Source organism: Hylobates moloch, unplaced genomic scaffold (assembly GCF_009828535.3).
Source record: "Hylobates moloch isolate HMO894 unplaced genomic scaffold, HMol_V3 SCAFFOLD_12, whole genome shotgun sequence".
In the NCBI taxonomy this organism is placed as follows: domain Eukaryota; kingdom Metazoa; phylum Chordata; class Mammalia; order Primates; family Hylobatidae; genus Hylobates; species Hylobates moloch.
Window position 1 is genome coordinate 48248189 of NW_026652287.1, and position 25266 is coordinate 48273454.

Below are 25266 nucleotides of genomic sequence, written 5' to 3' on the forward strand. Positions count from 1 at the left end.
GGTGGGCAGATCACTTAAGGTCAGAAGTTTGAGACCGGCCTGGCCAACATGGCAAAAACCCATTTCTACTAAAAATACAAAAATTAGTTGGGCATGGTGACAGGCACCTGTAGTCCCACCTACTTGAGAGGTTGAGGCAGGAAAATCACTTGAACCCAGAAAGCAGAGGTTGCAGTGAGCCAAGACCACGCCTCTGCACTCCAGCCTGGGTGACAGAGTGAGACTCCATCTCAAAAAATAATAATAATAATATTTGATGAAATAATGGCCAAAAAACTTCCCAGAAGCCCAGAATTGATGAAAGACATGAATCTACACAGCCACAAAGCTCAACAAACTCCAAGTAGGATAAACACAGAGAATCACACCAAGATACATTAAAACCAAACACACACATCCTCCTTCCAGGCCTCTTGGACACCCCCTCCTATACAGACCTCCATCACCTGACACCTGATCTCCTACCTGAATATTCAGCAGTGAACAACATAGACAAGCATCACTTGATCACTTGGTGGAGCCCCAGTCTGGACAAGGAAGCAGATAAACTAGAACAAACCACTGGGACTGTTAAATTCAAGTTATGGCAAGTGTTAGAAGAAAGGAAACTGAGTGATGTGATACTGACTAGACAGAGGTGGTGGAAAGAAAGGGTCTCCCTAGAAGGTGCCATTGGACCTAAAGGAAAAGAGAGAGGTGGCCTCAGAAGAACCAGAGCTTCCCAGGCAGAAGGAACTGTGTGTGCAAACGACCTGAGGCAGAAACAGCTTGATATGAAGGAGAACTAGAAAAGAGGCCATGGTGAGTGAATGGGACAGCCAAAGAGATGAGGCTGGAAGTCTTGTGAGACCATGCTGGGAATCTGAATTTTATTCTAGGTGAGGTGAGCAGTCACAGGAACACTATTCAGCAGGATGGTGCCATAATCTGATTTCAGTTTTAAGTCCACTGTGGGTAATATATGGAGAATGAAATGTAGGGCTAAGGCAGGTTATATTTTCCCAGAGGGCCACAATATCTCCCACCCTACATCCACTTGTACAAGGTCACCTTGACATGACTCCCATGTAGAAAGGTATAGCCTGTGTCCCCTTTCCTTGAATCTGGTGGCAGAAGTGACATAGCATGACACTCAAGTCTGGGTCAGAAGATATGCAACTTCTTCCTTGTTCACTTTTAGAGGCCTGGGTGGCTAAGAAGTCTGACTACCCCAAGACCACCATGCTGGAAGGAAACCCGAGCCACAAGGGAAGGCCTGTGTAACTACCCTAGTCCACAGCCCCAGCAACAGCTGACATCAATTGCAAGATCTCTGAGTGAAGACGCCTCCAAATGATTCAGGACCACCCCCCACCATTTTTAGTCACCCCCTAGCCTAACTCTCCTCGTCCAAACTGAACCACAGCATCTGTGAGCATCATGTAAACCAAAAGGTATCTGAGACAAGTCTTGATAAATTTAGAAAGTTTATTTTGCCAAGGTTAAGGACATGCCTGTGACACAGACTTAGAAGCTCCTGACAGCATAAGCCCAGGGTAGTCAGGGCCACTACCTTGATTCACATCTGTAATCCTAGCTACTTGGGGGGCCAAGGTGGGCAGATCACTTGAGACCAGGAGTTTTGTTTTTTGTGTCTTTTTTGAGACAGAGTTTCACTCTTGTTGCCCAGGCTGGAATGCAATGGCACAACATCAGCTCACCACAACCTCCGCCTCCCGGGTTCAAGCGATTCTCCTGCCTCAGCCTCCCGAGTAGCTGGGATTATAGGCATGCACCACCATCCCCGGCTAATTTTGTGTTTTTAGTAGAGAAGGGGTTTCCCCATGTTGGTCAGGCTGATCTCGAACTCCCAACCTCAGGTGATCCGCCCGCCTTGGCCTCCCAAAATGCTAGGATTACAGGCGTGAGCCACCGCACACAGCTGAGCCCAGGAGTTTGAGACCAGTCTGGGCAACATGATGAGACTCCATCTCTACAAAAAGTAGGGAAATTGGCCAGGTATGGTGACACATGCCTGTAGTCCCACTTGCTCGGGAGGCTGAGGCAGGAGCATCACTTGAGCCCAAGAGGTTGAGACTGCGGTGAGCTGTGGTGGTACCACTGCACTCCAGCTTGGTCTAGTTTTATATATTTTAGGGAGACACGAGACAGCAATCAATATATGTAAGACGCACGTGGGTTTGGTCTGGGAAGGCAGGACAACTCAAAGTAGGGAGAAGGCTTCCAGATTATAAGTAGATAAGACAGAAACGATTGCATTCTTTCGAGTTTCTGACTAGCCTTTCTGAATATGCAATTTACAGAGATAGTCACTTATGCCTTAGTCTGGCTTAGTGAAACAAATAGGTAAGGAAGCGATCAGATATGCATTTGTCTCACGTGAGCAGAGGGACAATTTTGAGTTTTGCCTGTCCTTTGTCCATAAGGAATTTCCTTGTAGGCAAATTGTGAGGGAGGTATGTAGCTTTTTCTTTTCTTTTCTTCTTCTCTTTTTTAGAGGGCATCTTGCTCTGATGACCAGGCTAGAGTGCAGTGGCGCAACTTTGATTCACTACAATCTCCACCTCCTGTGTTCAAGCAATTTTCCTGCCTCAGCCTCCCAAGTAGCTGGGATTACCAGCGCCCACCCATCATGCCTGGCCAATTTTTTTTTTTTCCTTTTCGTATTTTTGGTAGAGATGGAGTTGCACCATGTTGGCCAGCCTGGTTTCAAACTCCTGACCTCAAGTGATCCGTCGCCTCAGCCTCCCAAAGTGCTAGGATTACAGGAGTGAGCCACTGCGCCCAGCTAGCTTTTTTAACCTTGTAGCTATCTTACTTAGGAATAGAATGGGAGGCAGGTTTGCCCTACACAGTTACCAGTTTGACTTCTTCCTTTTGGCTCAGTGGTTTGGAGGTCTCAAGATTTATTTTCCTTTCACAATCACGACGTGGTTGTTTTACATCATTACGTTTCGGGATGGTTTGTCAAACAGCAGTAGTAATTGGAATTTGGAGGTGAGAGAATTGAGTGGGGAAAGAGTGGCATGGGGAGACCAAGGAAGAAGCTTGGGGTGGGGTGGGTAGTGGGGACGGTTATTGAAACGAATGACACTACAGCTTGCACCAGGTTGAAGCAGTACCTGGGAAGGAGAGAGGGGATACACGGAGGCTGCGATTTGGAGACAGACCCCAGAGAACTTCCTGGATGCCATCACCCAGAGTCCCATCCAGGGAGGGTGGGTGAGAGGGAAGACCAGGGATCGGGCCTGCGCCACGATCGTCACGTCCCATCGAAGCTGGAGCGGATCCGGGCACCCGGAGCCCCCATTCCATCCCCTCTCGGCCCCAGGCAACTACATCTCCCAGCATCGCCTGCTCGGGCCGCGGGAAAGGGAAAAAAAAAAAAAAAAAAAGTTTGGGCCAAGCATTCCCGGAATGTGCTTCCTGCTGGCGCGGGGCGGGGGGCGGGCGGGGAGGCCCGGGCGGGGCGGGGAGGGCGCGGGGCGGCGCGGCCGGAGCCCGGGGCGCGCACTCGGCTCGGCCCGGCCCGGGCCGCAGCATGGCCGAGCCGCTACTCAGGAAAACCTTCTCCCGCCTGCGGGGCCGGGAGAAACTTCCCCGGAAAAAGTCGGACGCCAAGGAGCGCGGTAAGCGGAGATCAGTGGGGGAAGAGGGGGCGCCGAGCCCCACCCGGCCTAAGAGCGGGATCCCAGGGCCCCGAGGACAGACGGTGGGAGGGATCGGGGGAGCCCCCCGCACCTCGCTGCAGACTGGGGTGCCTCCAGCCAGGGGAGGGTAGGGGTCCTGGAAGGAAGGGGCTAGGAGGGAGGGGGGCGCGGACCGTTATGTGCAGCTGGCCGGGGATGCCAGCGCTGCGGGCTCCTTGGGAGGCCCGGGAGGGGGCCTCGCCCACGACAGGAAATGGGGCCGCGACTGAGGGCCTGGAGGGTGGAGGGGAGGAGGGGCTGGGAGGCCAGGACACTGGGGCCCAGTCGGGCTGGGCAAGGGGCATCGGGAGCCCTGGAGGCGCAGGATGGGAGATGGGGGGCGTACTCCTGCAAAGGAAAGAGAGGGGCGGCCCGTCAATCAGAGTAGTTGCCCCCTCGCCTCCCACCTACTAACAGTGACTGCAACTGCGCCTGCCTTAGCCCCAGGAAACTGTCCCTTTTATACAGATGGGGAAACTGAGGCACGGAGCAATTGGGTCATGTGCCCAGGGCCAGTGACTTAAACAGCTCTTTGGACTATGCTACCAACAGAGACCCGGGGGTGGACATCAGAGGTGACCAGAGGAGGAGTTCAGCAGGGTAGCAAGTAGAGACCTTAGAGAAACAGCTGCGTGGGATAGGAGGACCCAGGAAGGAAGGAGTTAAAGGAGGAAGGCCAGACCATTCCATGGACGTTCCCCTTCCCCCCAGGCCTTCCCAAAGATTCCCAATGTTCCCAGGGCAGGGAGAAGGGACAGGGATGCCCAAACACAAACACACACAGGAAACAGCCCAGGACATGAGAGAGGAGAGGAGGGAGGGAAGGGGAAGTCCCAAGGCATTGAGCGTGGGGGGTCTGGCCTGGGCTGAGGGACAAGGTCCCATTCCAGGATGGCGACAGAGTTTGGAAGACAGGAGGGAGGCTAAAAGGGGCAGGGGACTGGGAGTGACTGTGCTGCAGGGAATAGAGAACCCAGCTCCTCACTCCTGAGCACGTAGTGCCTGCTGTGGGCTGTGTACTTTTCCAAAACGCTCCTGGAAGCCTCCTTGGATATGGAAATCACATCCCCCCCAGTTTCACAGGAGGATACTGAGCCTCAGAGAGGGAAGTGACTTGCCCAAGGCCACACAGGTGCAAAGCTCCATGCCACGGTTATTGAGAGGGGAGAGGAAGTGGAGACTGGAACGCCATACCTACGGGCCCCAGGAAGCCTGACTTAGAACCCTGAGGCTGCAGGGACAGAGTCCCTTTTTGGGATGCCAGGGACTGAGTAGGGGGTGCTCTAAGCTGATAACCGAGATCGCTAGCCTGTGGCTGCCTATTCCAAACAAAACAGCAGGATCCAAGGAACAGTGACTTATCAGGGGCGGGCCAGGGCCATACACAGCATCCCACCCACTGATCAATTGCACAGGGCTGCTCTGCAGGCAGTGAGGAGCTGGGTCTCACTCCCCTTGCTCTCTGCCAGGCCGCCCAGCCCAGCGCCCAGAGCCCAGCCCTCCAGAGCCAGAGCCCCAGGCTCCCGAAGGGTCCCAGGCTGGAGCAGAGGGGCCCTCCAGCCCCGAGGCATCAAGGAGCCCTGCACGGGGAGCCTACCTGCAAAGCCTGGAGCCCAGTAGCCGCCGATGGGTGCTGGGTGGGGCCAAGCCAGCTGAGGACACCTCTTTAGGGCCTGGGGTACCTGGCAGTGGGGAGCCTGCCAGCGAGATCTGGTACAACCCCATTCCTGAGGAAGACCCCAGACCTCCAGCACCTGAGCCCCCGGGACCACAGCCAGGCTCAGTTGAGCCAGAGGGCCTGGCCCCTCAAGGTAAGAACAAGCTTCACATCCCCTTCCCCAAGGTGAGCACCAGCCTCACATCCCTTCCCTTCAGGGGAGCACCAGCCTCACACTCCCTCCCCCAAGAGGAGCACCAGCCTCACACTCCTTCCCTTCAGGGGAGCACCAGCCTCACACCCCCTCCCCTCAGGGGAGCATCAGCCTCACACCCTCCTCCCCCTCAAAGGGGCACCAGCCTCACACTCCTTCCCTTCAGGGGAGCACCAGCCTCACCCTCCTCCCCTAAGCCCAGGTTCCTGGACCCTGAAGTCTGCTCTCCACACAGATGCAGCCCCCGCCAGCCCCCCAACCAAAGCCTCCCGCACCAAGTCCCCGGGCCCCGCCAGGCGCCTCTCCATCAAGATGAAGAAGCTGCCTGAACTGCGGCGCCGCCTGAGCCTGCGAGGTCCCCGGGCTGGCCGGGAGCGCGAGAGGGCTGCCCCTGCGGGCTCCGTCATCAGCCGCTACCACCTGGACAGCAGCGTGGGGGGCCCCAGGCGGGCAGCAGGGCCTGGGGGCACCCGGAGCCCGAGGGCCGGTTACCTCAGCGACGGGGACTCACCGGAGCGCCCAGCTGGGCCCCCATCACCCACCTCCTTCCAGCCCTACGAGGTGGGTCCCACAGCCCGGGCACCCCCGGCCGCACTCTGGGGCCGCCTCAGCCTGCACCTGTACGGTCTTGGGGGGCTGCGGCCAGCACCAGGGGCCACCCCCAGAGACCTCTGCTGCCTACTGCAAGTGGATGGGGAGGCCCGGGCCCGAACGGGGCCACTGCGAGGGGGGCCGGACTTCCTGCGGCTGGACCACACCTTCCACCTGGAGCTGGAGGCCGCCAGGCTCCTGCGCGCCCTGGTGCTTGCGTGGGACCCTGGCGTGAGAAGGCACCGGCCCTGTGCCCAGGGCACCGTGCTGCTGCCCATGGTCTTCCGAGGTAGGACATGTGACTGCAGGGGAGGAGGGGCAGGGACCCCCAAACCCCACTGCCAACCCCGCAGAGTGCCTAGGGGGCTGGGCTCCGGGCGGAAGGTGTGGCCTGGAGTAGGGAGGCCGGGATACATGAAGCTTCAGAGCACACCCAGCTCAGGCTCCCCTGTGTCCTCAGGGTGCCAGGCCCAACAGCTGGCCGTGCGCCTGGAGCCCCAGGGGCTGCTGTATGCCAAGCTGACCCTGTCGGAGCAGCAGGAAGCCCCTGCCACAGCTGAGCCCCGCGTCTTCGGGCTGCCCCTGCCACTACTGGTGGAGCGAGAGCGGCCCCCCGGCCAAGTGCCCCTCATCATCCAGAAGTGCGTTGGGCAGATCGAGCGCCGAGGGCTGCGGGTAAGCACCCACCCCACCCTAACCCTCTGGCCCCCAGACCTCCGACCCACTCTTCAGGACACCCTATGTACAGATGCCAGACCCCTACCCCCAGGCCTGAGTCACTCCTAGCTCCAATCCCAGCCTAGACAAGGGCAGAAGCCCCCCTCTTGACTGTAGCACCCTGGGCAGAACCCATGGGTCATCCATTGATGTAATAACAGGATCCAAGCCCTCCTGGGGCTCAGAGTCTGATGGGAGGAAAGATACGACTCTAGTCATTCACAAATGTAAAACTATAACTGGGACTAGAGTTGGGGCGGGGTGTACCTAGGGTCTGGGAGAGCTTAAAACAAAACCTGGGGTAGTCATGGAAAGCTTCCTCAAAGAAGCGTCAGTTTCCTAAGTCAAAGGAGATGGCAGCCAAGACAAGTAGTCCAAGCAGAGGGTTTACAAGGCCAGGTTGTCAAGGTAGTTCCAAGCTCCCAGCCCACAGTGCCCATTGCTGCCGTGGCCCAGAATTCCAGTGCTCACCCCACTGGGCCCTGATTAGTCTGTGGCCCCGGCAAGAAGACATCCACTCTCTCTTCCCACCCCCAGGTAGTGGGACTGTACCGTCTATGTGGCTCAGCGGCAGTGAAGAAAGAGCTTCGGGATGCCTTTGAGCAGGACAGTGCAGCCGTCTGCCTATCGGAGGACCTGTACCCCGATATCAATGTCATCACTGGTCAGCATGGCCCCCTCTCCCCTGCCTGCTCACCCCCTTTCAATGCCTCACTTCAAGGCCTTGGGGCTCCTCTGGGACTTCAATCCTCCTATCTGACCTTGCTTTCACCCTTCAATCCTCCTATCTGACATTGCTTTCACCCACCTCCTCTTCCCCCTTAGCTGTGCCCTCCTTGGCCTTAGAAGCCAGTGGTGCCCTGACCAGAGGGGGCCCTGTGTTCACAGGCATCCTCAAGGATTATCTTCGAGAGTTGCCCACCCCGCTCATCACCCAGCCCCTGTATAAGGTGGTACTGGAGGCCATGGCCCGGGACCCCCCAAACAGAGCTCCCCCCACCACTGAGGGCACCCGAGGGCTCCTCAGCTGCCTGCCGGATGTGGAAAGGGTGAGTTGGGCCTGGTGGGAGTGATGGGACTTGAGAGTGGGCTGATACCAATAGAATGTTTCACCCACGCCTGGGCCTGCAATGGGCATGAGCTGGCAGCATCATCATATCCCCAAGAAATAGGTGCTATTAGCATCCCACTTCATAGATTTGGAAACTGAGGCCCAAAGCAGGTGACAGTTGCCCAAGGTCACACAGCCAGGATGTGTCAAAAATGCATGCTGAACACTGGTCTTTCAACCTACAAGGGAAGTTCCTGGCTGAGGGAACCTAGACAAGTCCCGTCCCTCTCTGTGCTTCAATACCTTCATCTGTAAAATGGGATTCATGGCAGCTCTGCCTTTCTAATGCTTAGTTGCCTTTGGCTTCAGTCTTCTCTCCAACAAAATAGGCTCATAATACTAATATCTAATGATTAATAGTCTTAACCTGACCACATCCCAGCTCTGAGACCGTGAACCTGCTTCCCTACTCTAGCCACCTTAGTCTCTTGCAGGTAGGTGCCACAGGGGCCTGACTTTGTCTGACTTACATCCTCTCAACCCTCTCCCAGGCCACGCTGACGCTTCTCCTGGACCATCTGCGCCTCGTCTCCTCCTTCCATGCCTACAACCGCATGACCCCACAGAACTTGGCCGTGTGCTTCGGGCCTGTGCTGCTGCCGGCACGCCAGGCGCCCACAAGGCCTCGTGCCCGCAGCTCCGGCCCAAGCCTTGCCAGTGCAGTGGACTTCAAGCACCACATCGAGGTGCTGCACTACCTGCTGCAGTCTTGGCCAGGTGAGCTCATGCCCAGGGCCTGCACCACCAATCTGAGCCAGGCTGCTGCAGTGATGCCACCTTAGGGGACCAATCAGTGTCTTGGGCTTGAAGCAGGCTACACCCCCCATGGAGTAAACTGGTACCTGGTTGCCTCGGCAACCAGTTCAGATCCAACCAATCTGTCTGTTTTGTCTTTTTTTTATTTTCATTTTTTTGTAAAGACAGGGTTTCTCTATATTGCCCAAGCTGGTCTCAAACACATGATCTCAAGCCATCCTCCTGCCTCAGCCTCCCAAAGTACTGGGATTATAAACTGAATCACCTTGCCCCACGGAGCCGATTCATCTTTTTATTTATTTATTTATTTTTTGAGATGGAGTCTTGCTCTGTAGCCAAGGCTGGGGTGCAGTGGCATGATCTTGGGGTGCAGTGGCGTGATCTCTGCTCCCTGCAACCTCTGCCTCCCAGGTTCAAGGGATTCTCCCACCTCAGCCTCCCGAGTAGCTGGGATTATAGGCATGCACCACCAGTCCTGGCTAATTTTTATATTTTAAGTAGAGAGGGGGTTTCACTGTGTTGGCCAGGCTGGTCTTGAACTCCTGACCTCAAGTGACCCACCCACTTCAGGCCTCCCACAGTGCTGGGATTACAGGCATGCACTACCAATCCTAGCTAATTTTTGTATTTTTAGTAGAGACGGGGCTTCACGGTGTTGGCCAGGCTGGTCTTGAACTCCTGACCGCAAGGGATCCGCCTGCCTCAGGCCTCCCAAAGTGGTGGGATTACAGGCATGATCCAGGGCACCTGCCCCTACCCATCTTTGATGCAGTCAGAGGCCCTGCCTCTTGACATGCCAATCAGAGGTCTAGTTGCCTAAGCAACCAGTCCTAGCTCTGCCAGCGAAACCCTGAAACGGTCGAAGGCCTCTTTCCACAGGCCAATCAGGAGCCTAGTTCCCTAAGCAGCCAATCAGAGGTCGGCTGTCGCCTCTATGACCTACCCTGTCTCCCTTCAGATCCCCGCCTGCCCCGAGAATCTCCAGATGTCGCGCCGTACTTGCGACCCAAACGACAGGCACCTCTGCACTTGCCGCTGGCAGACCCCGAAGTGGTGACTCGGCCCCGCGGCCGAGGAGGCCCCGAGAGCCCCCCGAGCAACCGCTACGCCGGCGACTGGAGCGTTTGCGGGCGGGACTTCCTGCCCTGTGGGCGGGATTTCCTGTCAGGGCCAGACTACGACCACGTGACGGGCAGTGACAGCGAGGACGAGGACGAGGAGGTCGGCGAGCCGAGGGTCCCCGGTGACTTCGAAGACGACTTCGATGCGCCCTTCAACCCGCACCTGAATCTCAAAGACTTCGACGCCCTCATCCTGGATCTGGAGAGAGAGCTCTCCAAGCAAATCAACGTGTGCCTCTGAGCCAGAGGACGGGGCGGGACCCCGGTTACTAAAGACCGGGCGCCCGGTGGCTAAGGCGGTGCCCTGGTGACCAAGGAAAGCCAGACCTGTTGCTCAGGCCGAGCTCCTGGTTGCCAGCGAGTTACCACGGGACCAGTCGCGTGTATGGCTGAGACTCATTCCCGGTTTCCAGGGCCCAGTATTTGGACACTAGTTGCAAAGTCTGGGGACTGGGGATTTTAGGGACCAGCGGTTGTGACCATCTTTCCTGAGCACCAAGGGCTTCCCCTTTTGTTGCCAAAAACGCAGTTCTCGCGCTTGCTAGGCTGGCCTCTCTTGCCTCCCCTTGGCCGGGGCAACACCAGTTACGGTGAGCATCACCCTGGTGTGGTGAGTCACCTCTAGTCGGCCCTCTTGCTGCTGCCAACCAAATCAGTATTAGCTTTGAGCACTGCACTCTGTTTCTCCCTCCCTTGGACGACACAAAGACTAGCATGAGGCACTGTTTGTGGGGGGCAGCCCCTATCCTGGGTTCCAGCATGGACACAGGGGTAGCCTGGGGCTTATAAACAGCTGGTTTCCCCTACCCTTTTCCCGGGAAGACCCCACGATTGGCCTCTAGTCAGCAAATGGAGATAACAGAGTCTGGCCTTTCCAATCCCCATCTCCTTGTCCCCCCCTAAAAAAAATTGAGCACTTAAACCCCTCCCTTTTGGAGGGGGCCCCCCGAAGCGTCAGGCTGGGGGCAGTCTGGTACGGAACATATTTATTGCCTCCATGCATGTGTGTGTGTGTCTGTGAGGACTGGTGTGCGTGGACACGTCTGGAGCAGGCGTGTGGGGCTCTTTCAGGGACCACAGAGGAGGGAGCAGTTTGCAGTGCCCAGCCACCCTGAAATCCCCAATAATGGTGCCTCAGTGGGCCCCAGAGTTGCAGTGGGAGAGTACGGTTCCCTCCTGTCTCCCTCGTCTTTTCCGCACCTCCATCTTTGTGGATAATAAATCAATATGCACAGGTTCTGAGACTGAGTACTTGAGCCTACGTGGGCTAGAGGTGGTTTATTCAGTTTCCATAAGAGAGGGGACAAAGAGCACAGTTGGGTCCGTGGAGAGGAGGGTCCAAGAGCTCACAAGAGAGCCTCTCTGAGCTTTGACCCCTCCATCCCCTCCTCAGGGAGGTTGTGGAGTCATTGGCCCTCATGGGATAGGCCCAGGGCAAGCAATGATGGGACTCCAAACCAGCTGGACACAGTCCAGGGGCAGGAAGGCAGCCAAGCATCCCGACCCACAAGGCCCTATACAGCAATGGAGCCATCGCGGAAGTCCGTCCTCCCAATGAGGATATTGACCACGACCGGGTGGCCGTCTCGGCACTTCTGCTGGGCATCGTGCAGCACCTTGACCACCTGATCCTCATTCTCCCGTGAGAGCAGCAAGCCCCAGGCCCCCAGACCCATGGCTGCCTTGTGATAATCTAAAAGGAGATTAAGTCGGATGGTGGCAAGGACTCAGCCCACTGCACATGCAGCCAGCCCAGGAGAAGAACACAAGCCCAGCCGGGACTGAAACAGCCTCCTGTCCTCCCAACCTCACTGAGGCCCCCTCACCAGTGTAGGCCAGGCCACAGGCCACGTTGCTGCCCAGAGAGGGCACCTGCTCCCGAGAAATCTGCGTCCAGCCAGCATCATTCCCTACCAAGGCCATCACTGGGATCTACAGGAAGAAGATGAAGGCAGGCCGCAGCCTTCAGCCCCATGGCTTGGCCAGCCAGAGGACAGAGACAGGGACAGGGCCTCTGCCAGACAGGAGGCTCCCTCCCCACCTCAGCCCACCCCTGGTGACATCTCCCAGAACCCCAGGCCCTAAGCTTCCCTCAGGCCAGCCCAGTCACCTTGTGTCTGACGAATGTATCAAATTCGATGAGGCTGTAGCCAAAAGCTCCATCCCCAAACAGGCACCAGACCTAGTGGGGAGGGGACCCAGGATGGTTAGGGTGGATCAGGGCCTAGAGAGCAGCAAGTCTCCCAACTCCAGTGCCTCACCTCAGCATCCGGCCGGCACAGCTTGGCCCCAAGTGCAAATCCTGCGCCAACTCCCAGAGTCCCAAAGGCCCCTAAGAGGACCAAGAGCAGGTGGGTGTGAAGGCGTGCGGATGGATGGTGCCCACTGCCCCAGGCGGGGGCCCTTCCTTACCAGGATCGAGCCAGCGCAGGGGGCCGCGGGGCTGTACCAGATGGGCGGCAGTGCCCACGAAGTCCCCGCCATCCACCACCAGAATTGAGTTGTCAGGTAGCGTTTCCTCCACCAGCTGCAGCACCCGCACTGGGTTCAGGTGCTGGGCCACAGGCATCGCTGCCTTCTCCCTGCGACAGGACAGCGAAGGTCACCAGGGTTGGCAGCAAGGTCTGCCGGGAACCCCCTTCCCACATCCACTCCACCCAGGTCCCACCGAAAGGTCTGCTCCTTCTGCCGGTCGGCTTCCCGCAGCTCCTCCACCCAGTCTGGGGCCCATGTCTGGCCCTGAAGGCCCTCCACTAGCTTCAGCACGAAGGAACCCACATCTCCTGGGGAAGGAAGAGGACACAGCTGTGAGGAGCTGGCTTCCTCCTGTTCTTCCAGCACCAGAGGCCTCAAAAACAGCAGGAAGCCAGCAGCAGCATCCAAGCAGGCAGATAGGAAGCAGGCCAGGGGTGCTCCTAGGAAAAAAACAGGTGAAACACCCCAGAACCTGCCAGAACCAGGGGAGGGCAGCCCAGGTGAAAAGGGAGGACAAGGCCCAAGAAACAAGGGTTAAGGAGCACAAGGCAGGTGACAAACCCAAGCTGGCCTCATCCCCTCCCTCTACCTCCTTCTGCCTGGGAAACACTCAATGAAAAGAGCTACATCCACCAAGCACATCTCTCAAATCCAGGCACGTGGAAGAGCACGGCAAACGTTACTCAAGTGAACTAACAAACAGCCCGCTGTTCATCTCCATTTCAGGCCTCTCGCTTCTGTCCTGGCCATTTTTAGCAGCCCCTCTGGCCTCCACCCAGCCCCCTTCCAGCCTGCCGTCCACGGCTGCTGAGTGGACCTTCCCAACACAGATGCAACGGTGCCACTTCTCTGCTTAACACAAGAGTGTCCTGTCGCCTAGGCTGCAGGGGAGTCAGCATCCTCAGAACGATGAACCAAGTTCAAGTCTAAGGGAACTGAAATAAGGGGAGGGCAGAGATACGGCAGGAAGATAGAGAGGCTAAGGGGCCAACGAGTGTGCTCTCTGTCCTGAGGGCAGTGGGCAGCATGGGAGGGAACATGATCACATGCACATTTTCAAGCCTCCCTCTGTGTCCACCCCACCATTTGTTCCTACAGAAGCATCTATCAGGCCGGGCACAGTAGCTCTGGTCTGTAATCCCAGCACTTTGAGAGGCCGAGGCAGGAGGATCACTTGAGGCCAGGAGTTCGCCACCAGCCTGGGCAACACAGTGAGATGCTGATTCCACAAAAAAAAAAATTAACAAATTAGCCTGGCATGGTGGTGCACACTTGCAGTCCCAGCTACTCAGGAGGCTGAGGTGGGAGGATTGCTTTGAGCCTGCGAGTTTGAGGCTGCAGTGAGCTGTGATTGCACTACTGCATTCCAGCCTGGGTGACAGAGAGAGACGTCTCTAAAAAATAAAAATAAAAAAAATTTAAAGAAAGAAGCATTCATCAGTCTGAGGGCCAACTATTTGTCTCTGGTTGACTGGCTACCCCTAGGGCAAGGTCTGGGCCTCAATCACCATACCAGGCTCAAGCCAGCTGCAGCAGAAACCAGGAGGAGAGCGACTGGGAGGAGGACGACATATGTGTACGGGGGGATTACGGGGCTCACCCTGCACAGCCTCCTGGGGCTTCCAGAAGATGTCTGAGTTGAGCAACATCTCTTCCCGATTACGATTGACGATGATGATCTTGCTGCTGTGGCTGAGGACACGGCCATAGGATAGGCGGAAGTCACACACAGTTCCTGGTGTGGGGGACAGGAATGCAGTAGGCAGAGGCCCCATGTCCTCTACCTTACTTGATCCACTGTGGTGGACTGGATGCAAAAGAGTCCCTGTTCCTCACCAAGTCTCCCTGCACCTGTGCCACCTACAGTGACCTTGCAGCTCCCCACACCCCTTGAATCTGGACTGGCCTCATGACATGCTTTGGCCAACAGGATAGGGCAGAGGCGGGTTATATTTTCCCAGATGGCCACAATATCTCCCACCCTACATCCATTTGTACAAGGTCACCTTGACATGCCTCCCATGGAGAGAGGTGCAGCCTAGGTCCCCTTTCCTTGAATCTGGTGGCAGAAGTGACATAGCATGGCACCCAAGCCTGGGTCAGAAGATATGCAGTTTCTTCCTTGTTCACTTTTAGAGGCCTGGGTGGGGCCAAGGAGTGTGCTCTCTGTCTAAGAAGTCTGACTACCCTGAGGCCATCATGCTGGGAGGAAACCCGAGCCACACATAGAGACCTGTGTAGTTGCCCTAGTCCACAGCCCCTCCAAGAGCTGGTGCCAATTGCAAGACCTCTGAGTGAAGACACCTCCAAATGATTCAGGACCCCCACCCCCCATTCTTGCAGACTCTACTTCAAGAAGCCACACAGCCTCCACTCACTCTCTCTTGAATAACCGCACTCTCCCAGCCCCATAGTTTTCTCATCCTTCACCAAGTCGGCCAGCCCAGGCTAGCCTACTGGAGGATGAGAAACAAGGGGGCCATGGAGACAGGGGTGAAGAACTCTATGACCCCAGCTGAGGCCATCCCAGACGAGCTGCAGGGCCAGTCAATCCCCATACAGGTGAGCAAGCCCAGCCTGGATCAGCACAGCTGCCTTCCTGCCTAACGTGAGTGCAGACTCACGAATGAGCCCAGCCAAAACCACAGCTGCCACCTACCTTATAGGTGGGTCTTGAGAAATCAGAAATGCATTTTTAGCCATTGAATTTGGGGATGGTTGTTACAGGGCAGTAGCTAACTGATACACCTATTATGCGTCTGGTTAGGGTTCAAAGCGCTTTATGTGAAAATGTGTACCAAGTACAATAGGTGCCCACTAGACGTTCTTCCTCCTTTGCGTGAAGCTGGGTAACAGGGTGAGGGGGTTCCTGGGAGAAGGAGGGAAAGGAAGAGGCTCAGGCCCACCTGCTAGGACAATGACATCCGCCTTCTTCAGGGCCACACTGCGGTTCTCCCGGACGTGGAGCGGGTGGTTGCGGCCTAACAGCCCCCGTGCCATCCCTCCGAGGAAGCAGGGAACACCCAAGGTCTCCACGGCAGCCCTGGGAGTCCAGGCAGAGCAGAGGTCAGTGTGGCCGGGGCCTCCCGCCTCCCCAACAGCACCCGAGGACCAGGGACTGGGAACATGAAAACAAGGGCAGGGCTGGGGCTTCTCACCGAAGCTTGTCGGCGGACGTCGGGGTGAGCAGGGCCTGACTCCCTAGCACCATCAGGGGCCTCTTGGCCCGGCTCAGGATCTCCACACAGCGCTGAACCTGAAGCGAGAGGTGGGGATCAAAGGGCTATCTTTTTATTTATTTATTTTTTTGAGACACAGTTTCACTCTGTTGCCCAGGATGGAGTGCAATGGCATGATCTCAGCTCACTGCAGCCTCCACCTCCCAGGTTCAAACAATTCTCCCCTCAGCCTCCAGAGTAGCTGGGATTACAGGCAGCACGTGCCACCATGCCTGGCTAACTTTTGTATTTTCAGTAGAGACAGGGTTTCACCATATTGGCCAGGCTAGTCTTGAACTCCTGGCCTCAAGTGATCCGCCCGCCTCGGCCTCCGTAAGTGTTGGGATTACCGCTGTGAGCCACCGCGTCCAGCCAAAGGGCTGCCCTTCAGTCGCCATGAGCACGCAAGATTAAGGCCCCAATACTGACTCAGGGAGAGGGTCGGGGGCCCTTCTGGGTAGGGTCCTCAGACACAAAAGAGAGGCAATTCACCTGCTGCGGGGAAGCCTGGGGGATGTCCAGGGGCAGCGGTCCCTCGGGCTGAGGCTCCCAGGCTCCTGCAAAGAGGTTGGCCAGGTAATTCTCTAAATACCTGCAAAAGGGAGGGGAAAGAACCAAGTTGCCAGAATTAACTAACTACAAGGATTCCAGGATCTGAGCAAGGAGAGGGGCCGGGAAAGGGGCCAGGAGAAAAGCCAGGAGTAAAGTGGCATGGGGACGGGGTGGATGAGTGACACCTCAGGGACAGATGAACCCTAGTGGTGAGGTCTTCAACTGCCTGTTTGCCCTCCGTAGCCTCTGGGGTCCACCCCAACTCCATGTAGCCCCCCAGAAGCAAGGAACGCAGGCTCAGCATGCCAGGATTAAGCCTGTGGGTCCAACAGATGTGAACTCACGTCCTGGCTCTGTTACTTCCTAGCTGTGCAACTTAAGGCAAGTGACTTCACCCTTCTGAGCCTCCGCCTCTGTCAATGTAAATATGAACCTCCCTCCCCAGGTTCAAGGATCTGTCCATTTAGGTCATGAGGCGCTTTGCATAACACTCGATCCATAGGAGTTCTGAACACTGTCCTCTCCTGCTTCAAACAGGGCCTTCTCGGTCTCCTTGCTCACTGGGCCCCAGGGCCCCAACCTTCCTGAAGGACCTGTGCAGGGCCCTGGAGACACAAGGATAGATCCTGCCCAGCCCTGCCCTCAGGGGGTGCTCTATCCAGCCAAAGACAGACACATGGGCATTGGCAGGAAACAGTCGGAGCTCAGAGTCAGAAGCCTCTGCTTTCACCGTTAAGGACAGGCCAAGACAGCACAGAAGCAGCCAAGGATGGAACCGTGGGAAGTCCCACAAGTAAAGAAAAGGCAAGGGAGGCTGAGGCGGGAGGATTGCTCGAGGCCAGGAGTTCAAGGCTGTGGTGAGCTATGATCGTACCACTGCACTCCAGCCTGGGTGATAGAGTGAGGCCCTGTCTCAAAACAAAACAAAAACCGCAAGATAAGAGATAGCCTCGTGAGAGGCAGCCCAAGAGAGAGGGGCAAGGAGGACAACAAGGGGAGGGACTGACTGGGAAGCCAGGGGGCAAAGTGCATTAAGAATGAGGCTATATGGCCAAAATGGTGAAACCTCATCTCTACTAAAAATACAAAAATTAGCTGGGCATGGTGGACTGCACCTGTATTCCCAGCTACTCGGGGGGCTAAGGCAGGAGAATCACTTGAACCCGGGAGGTGGAGGTTGCAGTGAGCCGAGATCGCACTACTGCGCTCCAACCTGGGGGACAAAGCGAGACTCCGTCTCAAAAAAATAAAGAGGCCATAGAACAAAATCACTACTGCCTGAGCTGACCCTCAGGCGCTTCACACACATCCAGAGTACAGGAGCCTGACTACCTTGTCCACTGATGATGCCCCGTGCCTGTCCTGGAACCTGGCACATGGCTGCCGCTCGCTAAATGTATGGAAAAGAAGGGCCAAGGACAGGCAAAGGGAAGGGACTGAGGGGAAGGGAGAGAAGGAGGAAGAAGAGGAAGAGGAGGAGGAGAAAGGAAAGGAGGAAGAGGAGGAGAACAGGCCAGGCGGGGTGGCTCATGTCTGTAATGTTTGAGAGGCCAAGGAGGGTGGATCACTTGAGGTTAAGAGTTCGAGACCAGCCTGGCCAACATGGTGAAACCTCGTCTCTACTAAAAATACAAATATTAGCCAGGTGTGGTGGCGGGCACCTGTAGTCCCAGCTACTTGGGAGGCTGAGGCAGGATAATCGCTTGAACCCAGGAGGCAGAGTTGCAGTGAGCCGAGATCGTGCCACTGCACTCCAGCCTGGGCAACAGAACTAAGAATCTGTTTCAAAAAAAAAAAAAAAAAAGAAAAGGACAAAGAGGTGAGGGAAGGAAAGGAGGAGGAAGGAGAGGGCTCGAGTCTGGGATCTGCTACTTCTTTTTTTTTCTTTTTTCTTGAGACGGAGTCTCACTCTGTCACCCAGGCTGGAGTGTAGTGGCGCGATCTTGGCTCACTGCAAGCTCCGCCTCCCAGGTTCACGCCATTCTCCTGCCTCAGCCTCCCGAGTAGCTGGGACTACAGGTGCCCGCCATCACACCCGGCTAATTTTTTTTTTTTTTGTATTTTTAGTAGAAATGGGGTTTCACCATGTTAGCCAGGATGGTTTTGATCTCCTGACCTCGTGATCTGCCCACCTCGGCCTCCCAATGTGCTGGGATTACAAGTGAGAGCCACTGTGCCTGGCCTGGGCTCTGCCACTTCTTAGCTGTGTGACTTTGGGCAAGTGACTTCACCTTTCTGAGCTTCCTCCTCTGTAAATGTAAGAATGAACCTCCCTTCCAAGGTTCAAGGATCATCCTTTAGGAGGAGGAAAATGGAGAGGACGATGGGAAAGGTGGGGGGGGGGGAAGGGAGAAGAGGAAGGAAGAGGGACAAGGAAGAGGAAGAAGAAGAGATGATGGAGGAGAAGAAAGGGAAAAGGAGGAGGAGGAAGGCTGTCCTGAGCCTCTCCGCTTTGCTGCCTCCACGAGGGCCACCTTGCTTTCCCCACCCACCCAATTCATTCCTGCCTCAGGACCTTTGCACATGCTGTTCCTTCTACCTGGAATGCTCTCTCCCCAGCTGTCTCCTCCCAGTCCACATGTGAATCAAAGGAGGATGGGCATGGGCTGGAAGCTGCAGGAGAGAAAGGGGATAGAGGAGGGAATGGCAGGGGTGGGGCTATTCACCAGGAGACCACTCGGCCCACGAGGCCCTTGGGTGCCTTGGCTGGCACCATCTCCTTCTGGACCACGAAGTAGGGGTACAGCACGTCAACGGGCAGCTCCACAAACACCGGACCTGCAGGGGCAGGGAGGACGCTGAGTCCGCAACATGTCCCCAGCCCCTCAGCCCCAGCACTGCTCAGCATCACCATCCTCCACCTACCTGGGGTGCCCGACTGGGCAGCAGCCATCGCGGCCCTCAGGGTGGGCACGATGTCCCGCACCCTCCGCACGGACGCACAGAACTTACAGAGTGGCCGGAAAAGGGACAGCTGATCAACGGCCTGGAGCGCACCCCGGTTCTGGCAAAGACAGAGGTGTGGCAGGGTAACCACATGAGCCCTTCAAGCCCCCCTAGGCCCCCACCAGCCCCCAAGGACTGGGTACCTGCAGCAGAGTGCTGGCGGCCCCACCCAGAAGCAGGACTGGGGACTGAGCCATCTGAGCATTCTTCACCGCAGTCACCGTGTTGGTGAGGCCAGGGCCTGCTGTCACTGCCGCCACGCCCACCGTTCCTGGAACACAGAGCCCATCACAGCCATGCCCACTCTCTTGGCCATTCTCCCACCTCTGAAAAACCCCTACCCTCACAGACACTCTATCCCACACTCCAACCAGTCCCCAGCCCTCTCTGCAATGCCCTCACCAGACAGGCGGGCCATAGCATCAGCAGCAAAGACGGCCGTGACCTCATGGCGTGTGTCCACCACACGGATGCCCAGTTTCTCACAGGCCACCAGCAGCGGGGAAATGTGCCCACCGACCAGCGTGAAGATGAACCGCACGCCATGGGCCCTCAGCACAGCGGCCACGTTCTCTCCGCCATGCCGGACACTTGTCTTGTCCACCTGGGCCCAAGGACAGGTGGAGCAATAAAGTTAAAGGCCAGGGCAGAGGGCAGCTGGGAAAGGGGGCAATCCCCCTGCCCCAGGTAAGGGGGCAGGAGCAGGGTGAGAGGGTCAAGAGAAGCTTGGTCTTGGTTAGGCATATATTATACTACATGCTAGGCTCAAAGAAAGGCATAACATCTTATCAGATCCTCCTGTCATTACATCCCTCTTACAGCTGAGGACATCAAGATTTGCCCAAGTAAGACTGAAAGTCCAATAGAACCCACGCTCTTAAGTGCCCCACTGTTACACTGCCTGTCTCCAGGATGGCAGGGCAATCAGGGAGAGAGGAGAGGGTTATATAACCTAGAGGGTTTGGCCAGGGACACAACGCACGCAGAGCAGATGGCAGGGAGCCATCTGCTGTGACTCCTGCCTGTCCTCCAGTATCCCTGCAGAGCCTGGCAGCTAGGCTCCTGATCCCAGCCTCCCTGATGCCCTCCTGATGGACGCTAAACAGGCCCAGGGCTTAGTTGACAGGCTGCCAGCCACCATGTGCCTGGCATGGGAGTGAGCTGCTGGCACAGACTGCCGAGGTCTCCCAACTCTAGCTGCCTCACAGCCCTACACATCCAAGGCTTGCTTTAAATCTCGCAAGTCCTGAAGGTCAGTGGCATCACTCCTGGCTAGCAGAGGAAGGAGTAGAGAAGGGTTTGGAGAGGGAGAGGTCAAGCTTGGTCCCTGCTAGGAGAGAAAGGGTTGAGGAGGGGGTCTGGGGAAGGGGTAAATTTCAAACAGAGGTGCAAGGAGTTCAGGGGGAGGCCTGTGGGGTCAGCTCTCTCCAAACATGTCACCTATGGCAAACCACCACACAATCTCTCTGAGCCTCAGCTTCCTCTTGCAGAAAATGAAGACAGAAAGAACAGCACCTACTTTCAAGGGAAAGGTAAGGGGTAGGTAAGAAAGTCTACAGTGCTGAGCTCAGCAGAGGACAACTGTTACGACACTGTCACTGCCACCCCCTCGCTGGTACCTGCCCTCTGCCCCATTTATCCCATCCAGGTTAGGGAGCACAATCAGAGTGCTGTCCATCTGTTCTGTGAAAAGAGTCACTGGGGAAGGAGGTAGGTGGGGTGCGAGTGCCCCAGCAGCGGCAGCTTCCGTGTTCTCTCTCACCAGTGGCAAAGTCCAGGCCCCCATACACAGCGTGGCAATGGAGACAGGGCCCTGGACAGAACCTCTTATCAGTCCCTCTGGACTAGTCGGGGCTCGCTTTCCCACCCTGCACAATGAGTGAGCTGGAAGCAGCATCACGAGGCCCCTTCCTCTTTGACTGTCCCCAGCCCACCTCCCATTCTGTGCCCCGCACCTTGTGCAGCAGCTGATAGAAGAGCCCCAGGCGGTGAGCGGCGCCCAGCAAGGCGGCCACCAGCGTCCCGCAGGCCAGGAGCAGGAAGGAGGGGAATAAGCTCCCGGCGGGAGCGGCGGCCGCGGGGGTCTCCATGAGGTGGTACCTAAGAGAGAAAGGGCACTTCCCAGACTTGAGCGCGACAGGGAACCTATCCGGAAGAAATCGCGCCCCTGCTCGCAGCGGGATCCAGGGCCACGCCCCTTGCCGCCAGTTTCCGTGCGGCCACGCCCTCAACCCTGCCAGACCACGCCCTTTGTGCGCCTGGGCTCGCGGTGAAGCCATGCCTCTCTGTGACAAGGTCAAGCCCCAGTCCCTTACATCACCACCACTCCCACCCAAACTAGCCACCACAGGTCAAGGTGGCGACGACAGCAACACACAGTTATCTTCCACTTACCTACCTGTCAATGGACAGGCAGAAGCCCCGCCTCTCTTTCCACAACCGGACCCCAAATCTCAGCGCCAGTAGTGAGCCCGCCCCACGTTACGTCACCAAGAGGCACGAGGTCACGCCCCCGGGTTAGCAGGCACGACCCTCCACGCAAGCCACGCCTCTCCCTTAAAGAGCGCACGGGCCCGAGCCTGACCCCCGACCCCGGGCCAGGCTGGTTCGAGGTCACATCGCATCAGGATGTGGTTCTCCCACAGTAGCTCGACCCCCGAGGCTATTCACCTTCACCTCCAGGATATGGCGCTGCCTCCAGCAGAATTCGGCCCCCTCTGTGTCACGTGACCCGGGAGCTTGGCCGTGCCCGGGTCGCCCACTTGGCTCAGCGGCGCCCCGTAGTCCGGCCAGATGCGCATGCGCACAGTCGGAGCCACGCTCCGGGGCCACCCGAAAGAGTCTTGCCTCTACTGGCCGCCTCGCTCATAGACCCCGCCTCCCCTCGCCTTTCATTGGCTCGCACTGCAGGCCTCGCACCCATTTTATTGTTTTAAAACCAGGAGGCCACGCCCCTCAGCGGCTTCAGGAGCCCAGACTTTTGGGGGCCCACCTTCCGCAGCCTTCCCTTGGCCCCACAGTGCAAGCCCGTAGGTTCAGGCCCTCCGAAGACAGCTCGCTTTCCACACCAGCGGGGCCGTACCACTGCACTCTAGCCTGGGCGATAGAGCCAGACCATGTCTCACAAAATAATAATAATACTTAAAAAATGGTAAATTTTATGTTATGTATATTTTCCACACTATAAATATTTGTGCATGTATATATATATGTGTATATTTTTTGTATAATAGGTATAGTAGCAAGCAAAAGAAACTCAAATTGAGTCACATTCTACAAAATGCCTAACCAGACCTCTCGAAAACTGTCAAGGTCATGAAAAACAAAGAAAGACTGAGGCACTGCCACATAGAGGAGGGAAAGGAGCTGTGACAACTAAATTCAATATAGTACCCTGGACTGGATCCAGGAATCAAAAAAAGGACAAATTTGTGGATAAAGCTGGTGAAATCCAAATAAAGTCTGGAGTTGAGTTAATAGTAATGAACCAGTGTTAATCTTTTTGTTTCAGTAAATGTATTATGGTAGATGTTAACATTCAGGGAAGCTGGATAAAGAGTAGACAAAAATTATCTTGCTATCTTTGCAGCTTTTCTGTAAAACTAAAAAGGAAAAAAACAAGTCTTAATAACAAGGATACAATTTTCCAGAGAGAGAGCGAAAGATGTTGTAATAGATGTAAATTCTTTCTTGGGAGACAAAGCTTTAACATGCTCTAAGACTAATTATCTGACCAATCTCTCCCCAGATAAAGGAAGATTGTCACTAGGCAAATGTCCAAAAAGCTTCTCAGCCGAAAGCTGGATTATTCAACAGTCCCTGAAACAAATATACACAGAGGACAAGTGATTTTTTTAAAAAGGGAAACAAGCCTGGCATGGTGGCCCATATGTGTAATCCCAGCACTTTGGGAGGCCAAGACAGGAGGATCGCTTGAGGCCAGGAATTTGAGACCAACCGGGGCCAAAAAGTGAGACCCAGTCTCTCAAAAAAACAAACAAACAAACTTAGCCAGGAGAATCACTTGAACCCGGGAGGCGGAGGTTGCGGTGAGCTGAGATCACGCCATTGCACTCCAGCCTGGGCAACAGAGCAAGACTCTGCCTAAAAAAATTAAAAAAAAAAAAAAAAAAAATTAGCTGAGTATGGTGGCACATGCTTGTTATCCCTGTTGCTTGGGAGGCTGAGAAGGGAGGATTGCTTGAACCCAAGAGGTTGTGGCTACAGTGAGCTGTGATTGTGCCACTGCACTCCAGCTGGGGCAACAGAGCAAGACCCTGTCTCTAAAAAAAAAAGAGATGGGGGTGGGGGTGGGGCAGGGGAGGCAACAAATACCATGTATCTAAATTGATTGATAGTTAAAGAGAAGTGCAACAAATTATTGAGTTAGAGGGATACAGTAAGGGCCTCTCTTAGGACCAGCAGGAGGACTCTCTAAGGAGGTGACAGTTGAGCAGAGAGACCAGGAGGAAGTGAGGACATGGGCCCCACAAGGATCTGGAGAAAGAGTAATCCAGGTAGAGGAGATGGCACATGCAAAGGCCCTGTGGTGTTTTATTAATTTCCTTTGATGGCCATAACACATTACCACAAATTGGGTGGCTTGAAACAACAGGAGTTAATTCTCTTACACTTCTGGAGGCCGGAAATTCAGCGTGGAGGCATCAGCGGGGCCATACACTCTTTCAAGATCTTTGGGGAGGATGCTTACCTTCTCCAACTTCAAGAGGCTCCAGGCATTCTTTGGCTTATGGCTGCGTCACTCCAATTTCTGCGTATATCTTCAGACGGCCTTATTCCCTGTGCCTGCATCTCCTTCTATATCTTTTTTTTTTTTTTCTTGAGACAGAGTCTCACTCCGTCACCCAGGCTGGAGTGCAGTGGCGCGATCTTGGCTCACTGCAACCTCCACCTCCTGGGTTCAGGCAATTCTCCTGCCTCCGCCTCCTGAGTAGCTGGGATTACAAGCACACGCCACAACACTCGGCTAAATTTTTTATATTTTTAGTAGAGACGGGGTTTCACCATATTCACCAGAGTGGTTCGAACTCCTGACCTCAGGCAATTCGCCTGCCTCGGCCTCCGGAAGTGCTGGGATTACAGGCGTGAGCCACCGTGCCCGGCCCTCCTCCTCTATGTCTTATAAGGACACTTGTCATTGCATTTAGGGACCACCCTCATCCAGGATAGGCTCATCTTGAGACCCCTCACTTAACTACTTCTGCAAAAACACATTTTCCAAGTTAGGTCACATTTGCAGGTTCTGAATGTACATTTTAGGGTCTGCCATTCAACTCATTACAAATGGGATGGGCTTTGCATGTGCAGAGAAAGTTCAGGAAAGCCAGGATAGCGGAAGAAAGAGAGCAGAGGAGGCAGGGAGGAGATGCTATCAAAGGCTGGACAAAGTCCAGACAGGTGTGATTTGACAGACTGCATGAGGACTGCAAATTTTATTCTAAGTGAATTGGAAAGCCAGAGAGGATTTTGAACAATATGCAACCACACACAATCTGCACGTGATTATTCATAGGAGCTTTATCTGCAATAGCTGAAAACTGGAAAAAATAACAAAAAACAAAAAAGCAAAATATCCCTTAAGAGAGGAATGGTTAAACAAACTGCGATTCACCCATACCATGAAACACTGCTCAGCAGTAAAGAGGGCAAACTACTAAAACACGACAGGCCAGTTGCAGTGGCTCACGCTTGTAATCCCAGCACTTTGGGAGGCTGAGCGGGTGGATCACCTGAGGTCAGGTGTTCGAGACCAGCCTGACCAACATGGTGAAACCCCGCTCTACTAAAAATATAAAAAATTAGCCGGGTGTGGTAGTGGGTGCCTGTGAACCCCCAGATACTGGAGGCTGAGGCAGGAAGATCTCTTGAGCCCAGGAGTTTGAGGCTGCAGTGAGCCATGATTGTGCAACTGCACTCCAGTCTGGGAGACAGAGCAAGACCCTCTATCTTGCTAAAAACATAAAATACAGCAAAACAGAAAAGCAGAGAAACACACGACACTTTGGATGAATCTCAAAATAAGTAGCCTGATTGAAAGAAGCCAATCTTGGCCGGGCGTGGGGCTCATGCCTGTAATCCCAGCACTTTAGAAGGCCGAGGTGGGTGGATGACCTGAGGTCAGGAGTTCGAGACCACCCTGACCAATATGGTGAAACCCCATCTCTACAAAAAATATAAAAATTTAGCCAGGTGTAGTGG

General features: G+C 55.4%; 2 protein-coding genes and 1 long non-coding RNA gene across 6 annotated transcripts; 2 read left to right on the top strand and 1 right to left on the bottom strand.

The window, feature by feature from the left end:
* Window positions 1-3496: 3496 nt before the first annotated feature.
* SYDE1 (synapse defective Rho GTPase homolog 1) lies at window positions 3497-11110 on the top strand. Its single transcript, XM_032169977.2, has 8 exons — window positions 3497-3629; window positions 5159-5500; window positions 5796-6440; window positions 6612-6826; window positions 7406-7532; window positions 7757-7917; window positions 8471-8696; window positions 9694-11110. Exons 1-8 carry the CDS (start codon window positions 3542-3544, stop codon window positions 10095-10097), a joined length of 2208 nt encoding a protein of 735 aa, XP_032025868.1. The 5' UTR covers window positions 3497-3541; the 3' UTR covers window positions 10098-11110.
* On the bottom strand, window positions 11093-21848 carry ILVBL (ilvB acetolactate synthase like). Of its 4 annotated transcripts, none has more exons than XM_032169979.2 (16): window positions 21718-21848; window positions 21003-21147; window positions 19450-19651; window positions 19191-19318; window positions 18967-19105; window positions 18768-18879; window positions 16042-16141; window positions 15490-15587; window positions 15238-15374; window positions 13932-14066; window positions 12525-12639; window positions 12269-12438; window positions 12118-12188; window positions 11967-12038; window positions 11683-11788; window positions 11093-11549 (listed from the first exon to the last, which is right to left on the bottom strand). In XM_032169979.2, the coding sequence occupies exons 2-16, from the start codon at window positions 21135-21137 to the stop codon at window positions 11371-11373; spliced, it is 1899 nt and encodes a 632-aa protein (XP_032025870.1). In that variant the 5' UTR covers window positions 21138-21147; window positions 21718-21848; the 3' UTR covers window positions 11093-11370. The 4 variants fall into 4 exon arrangements, with proteins under 4 accessions (XP_032025870.1, XP_032025873.1, XP_032025872.1 ...); XM_032169982.2 differs by having other exon boundaries at window positions 21446-21822; XM_032169981.2 differs by having other exon boundaries at window positions 21442-21822.
* LOC131380815 (uncharacterized) lies at window positions 19660-22255 on the top strand. The gene is made up of 3 exons (XR_009209056.1): window positions 19660-20299; window positions 20538-20579; window positions 21990-22255. It is a non-coding gene; the product is annotated as an uncharacterized LOC131380815 (long non-coding RNA).
* Window positions 22256-25266: the final 3011 nt, after the last annotated feature.

Excerpts from the sequence above, each read along its gene's own strand:
- SYDE1 (XM_032169977.2), top strand. The coding sequence starts at position 3,542 with ATGGCCGAGCCGCTACTCAGGAAAACCTTCTCCCGCCTGCGGGGCCGG. Across the intron at positions 6,827-7,405 it reads TCGAGCGCCGAGGGCTGCGG|GTAGTGGGACTGTACCGTCT; the intron begins GTAAGCACCCAC and ends TCCCACCCCCAG. Across the intron at positions 7,533-7,756 it reads CGATATCAATGTCATCACTG|GCATCCTCAAGGATTATCTT; the intron begins GTCAGCATGGCC and ends CTGTGTTCACAG.
- ILVBL (XM_032169979.2), bottom strand. The coding sequence starts at position 21,137 with ATGGAGACCCCCGCGGCCGCCGCTCCCGCCGGGAGCTTATTCCCCTCC. Across the intron at positions 15,375-15,489 it reads ACGTCCGCCGACAAGCTTCG|GGCTGCCGTGGAGACCTTGG; the intron begins GTGAGAAGCCCC and ends CTGGACTCCCAG. Across the intron at positions 12,640-13,931 it reads GCCCCAGGAGGCTGTGCAGG|GAGATGTGGGTTCCTTCGTG; the intron begins GTGAGCCCCGTA and ends TTCCTTCCCCAG.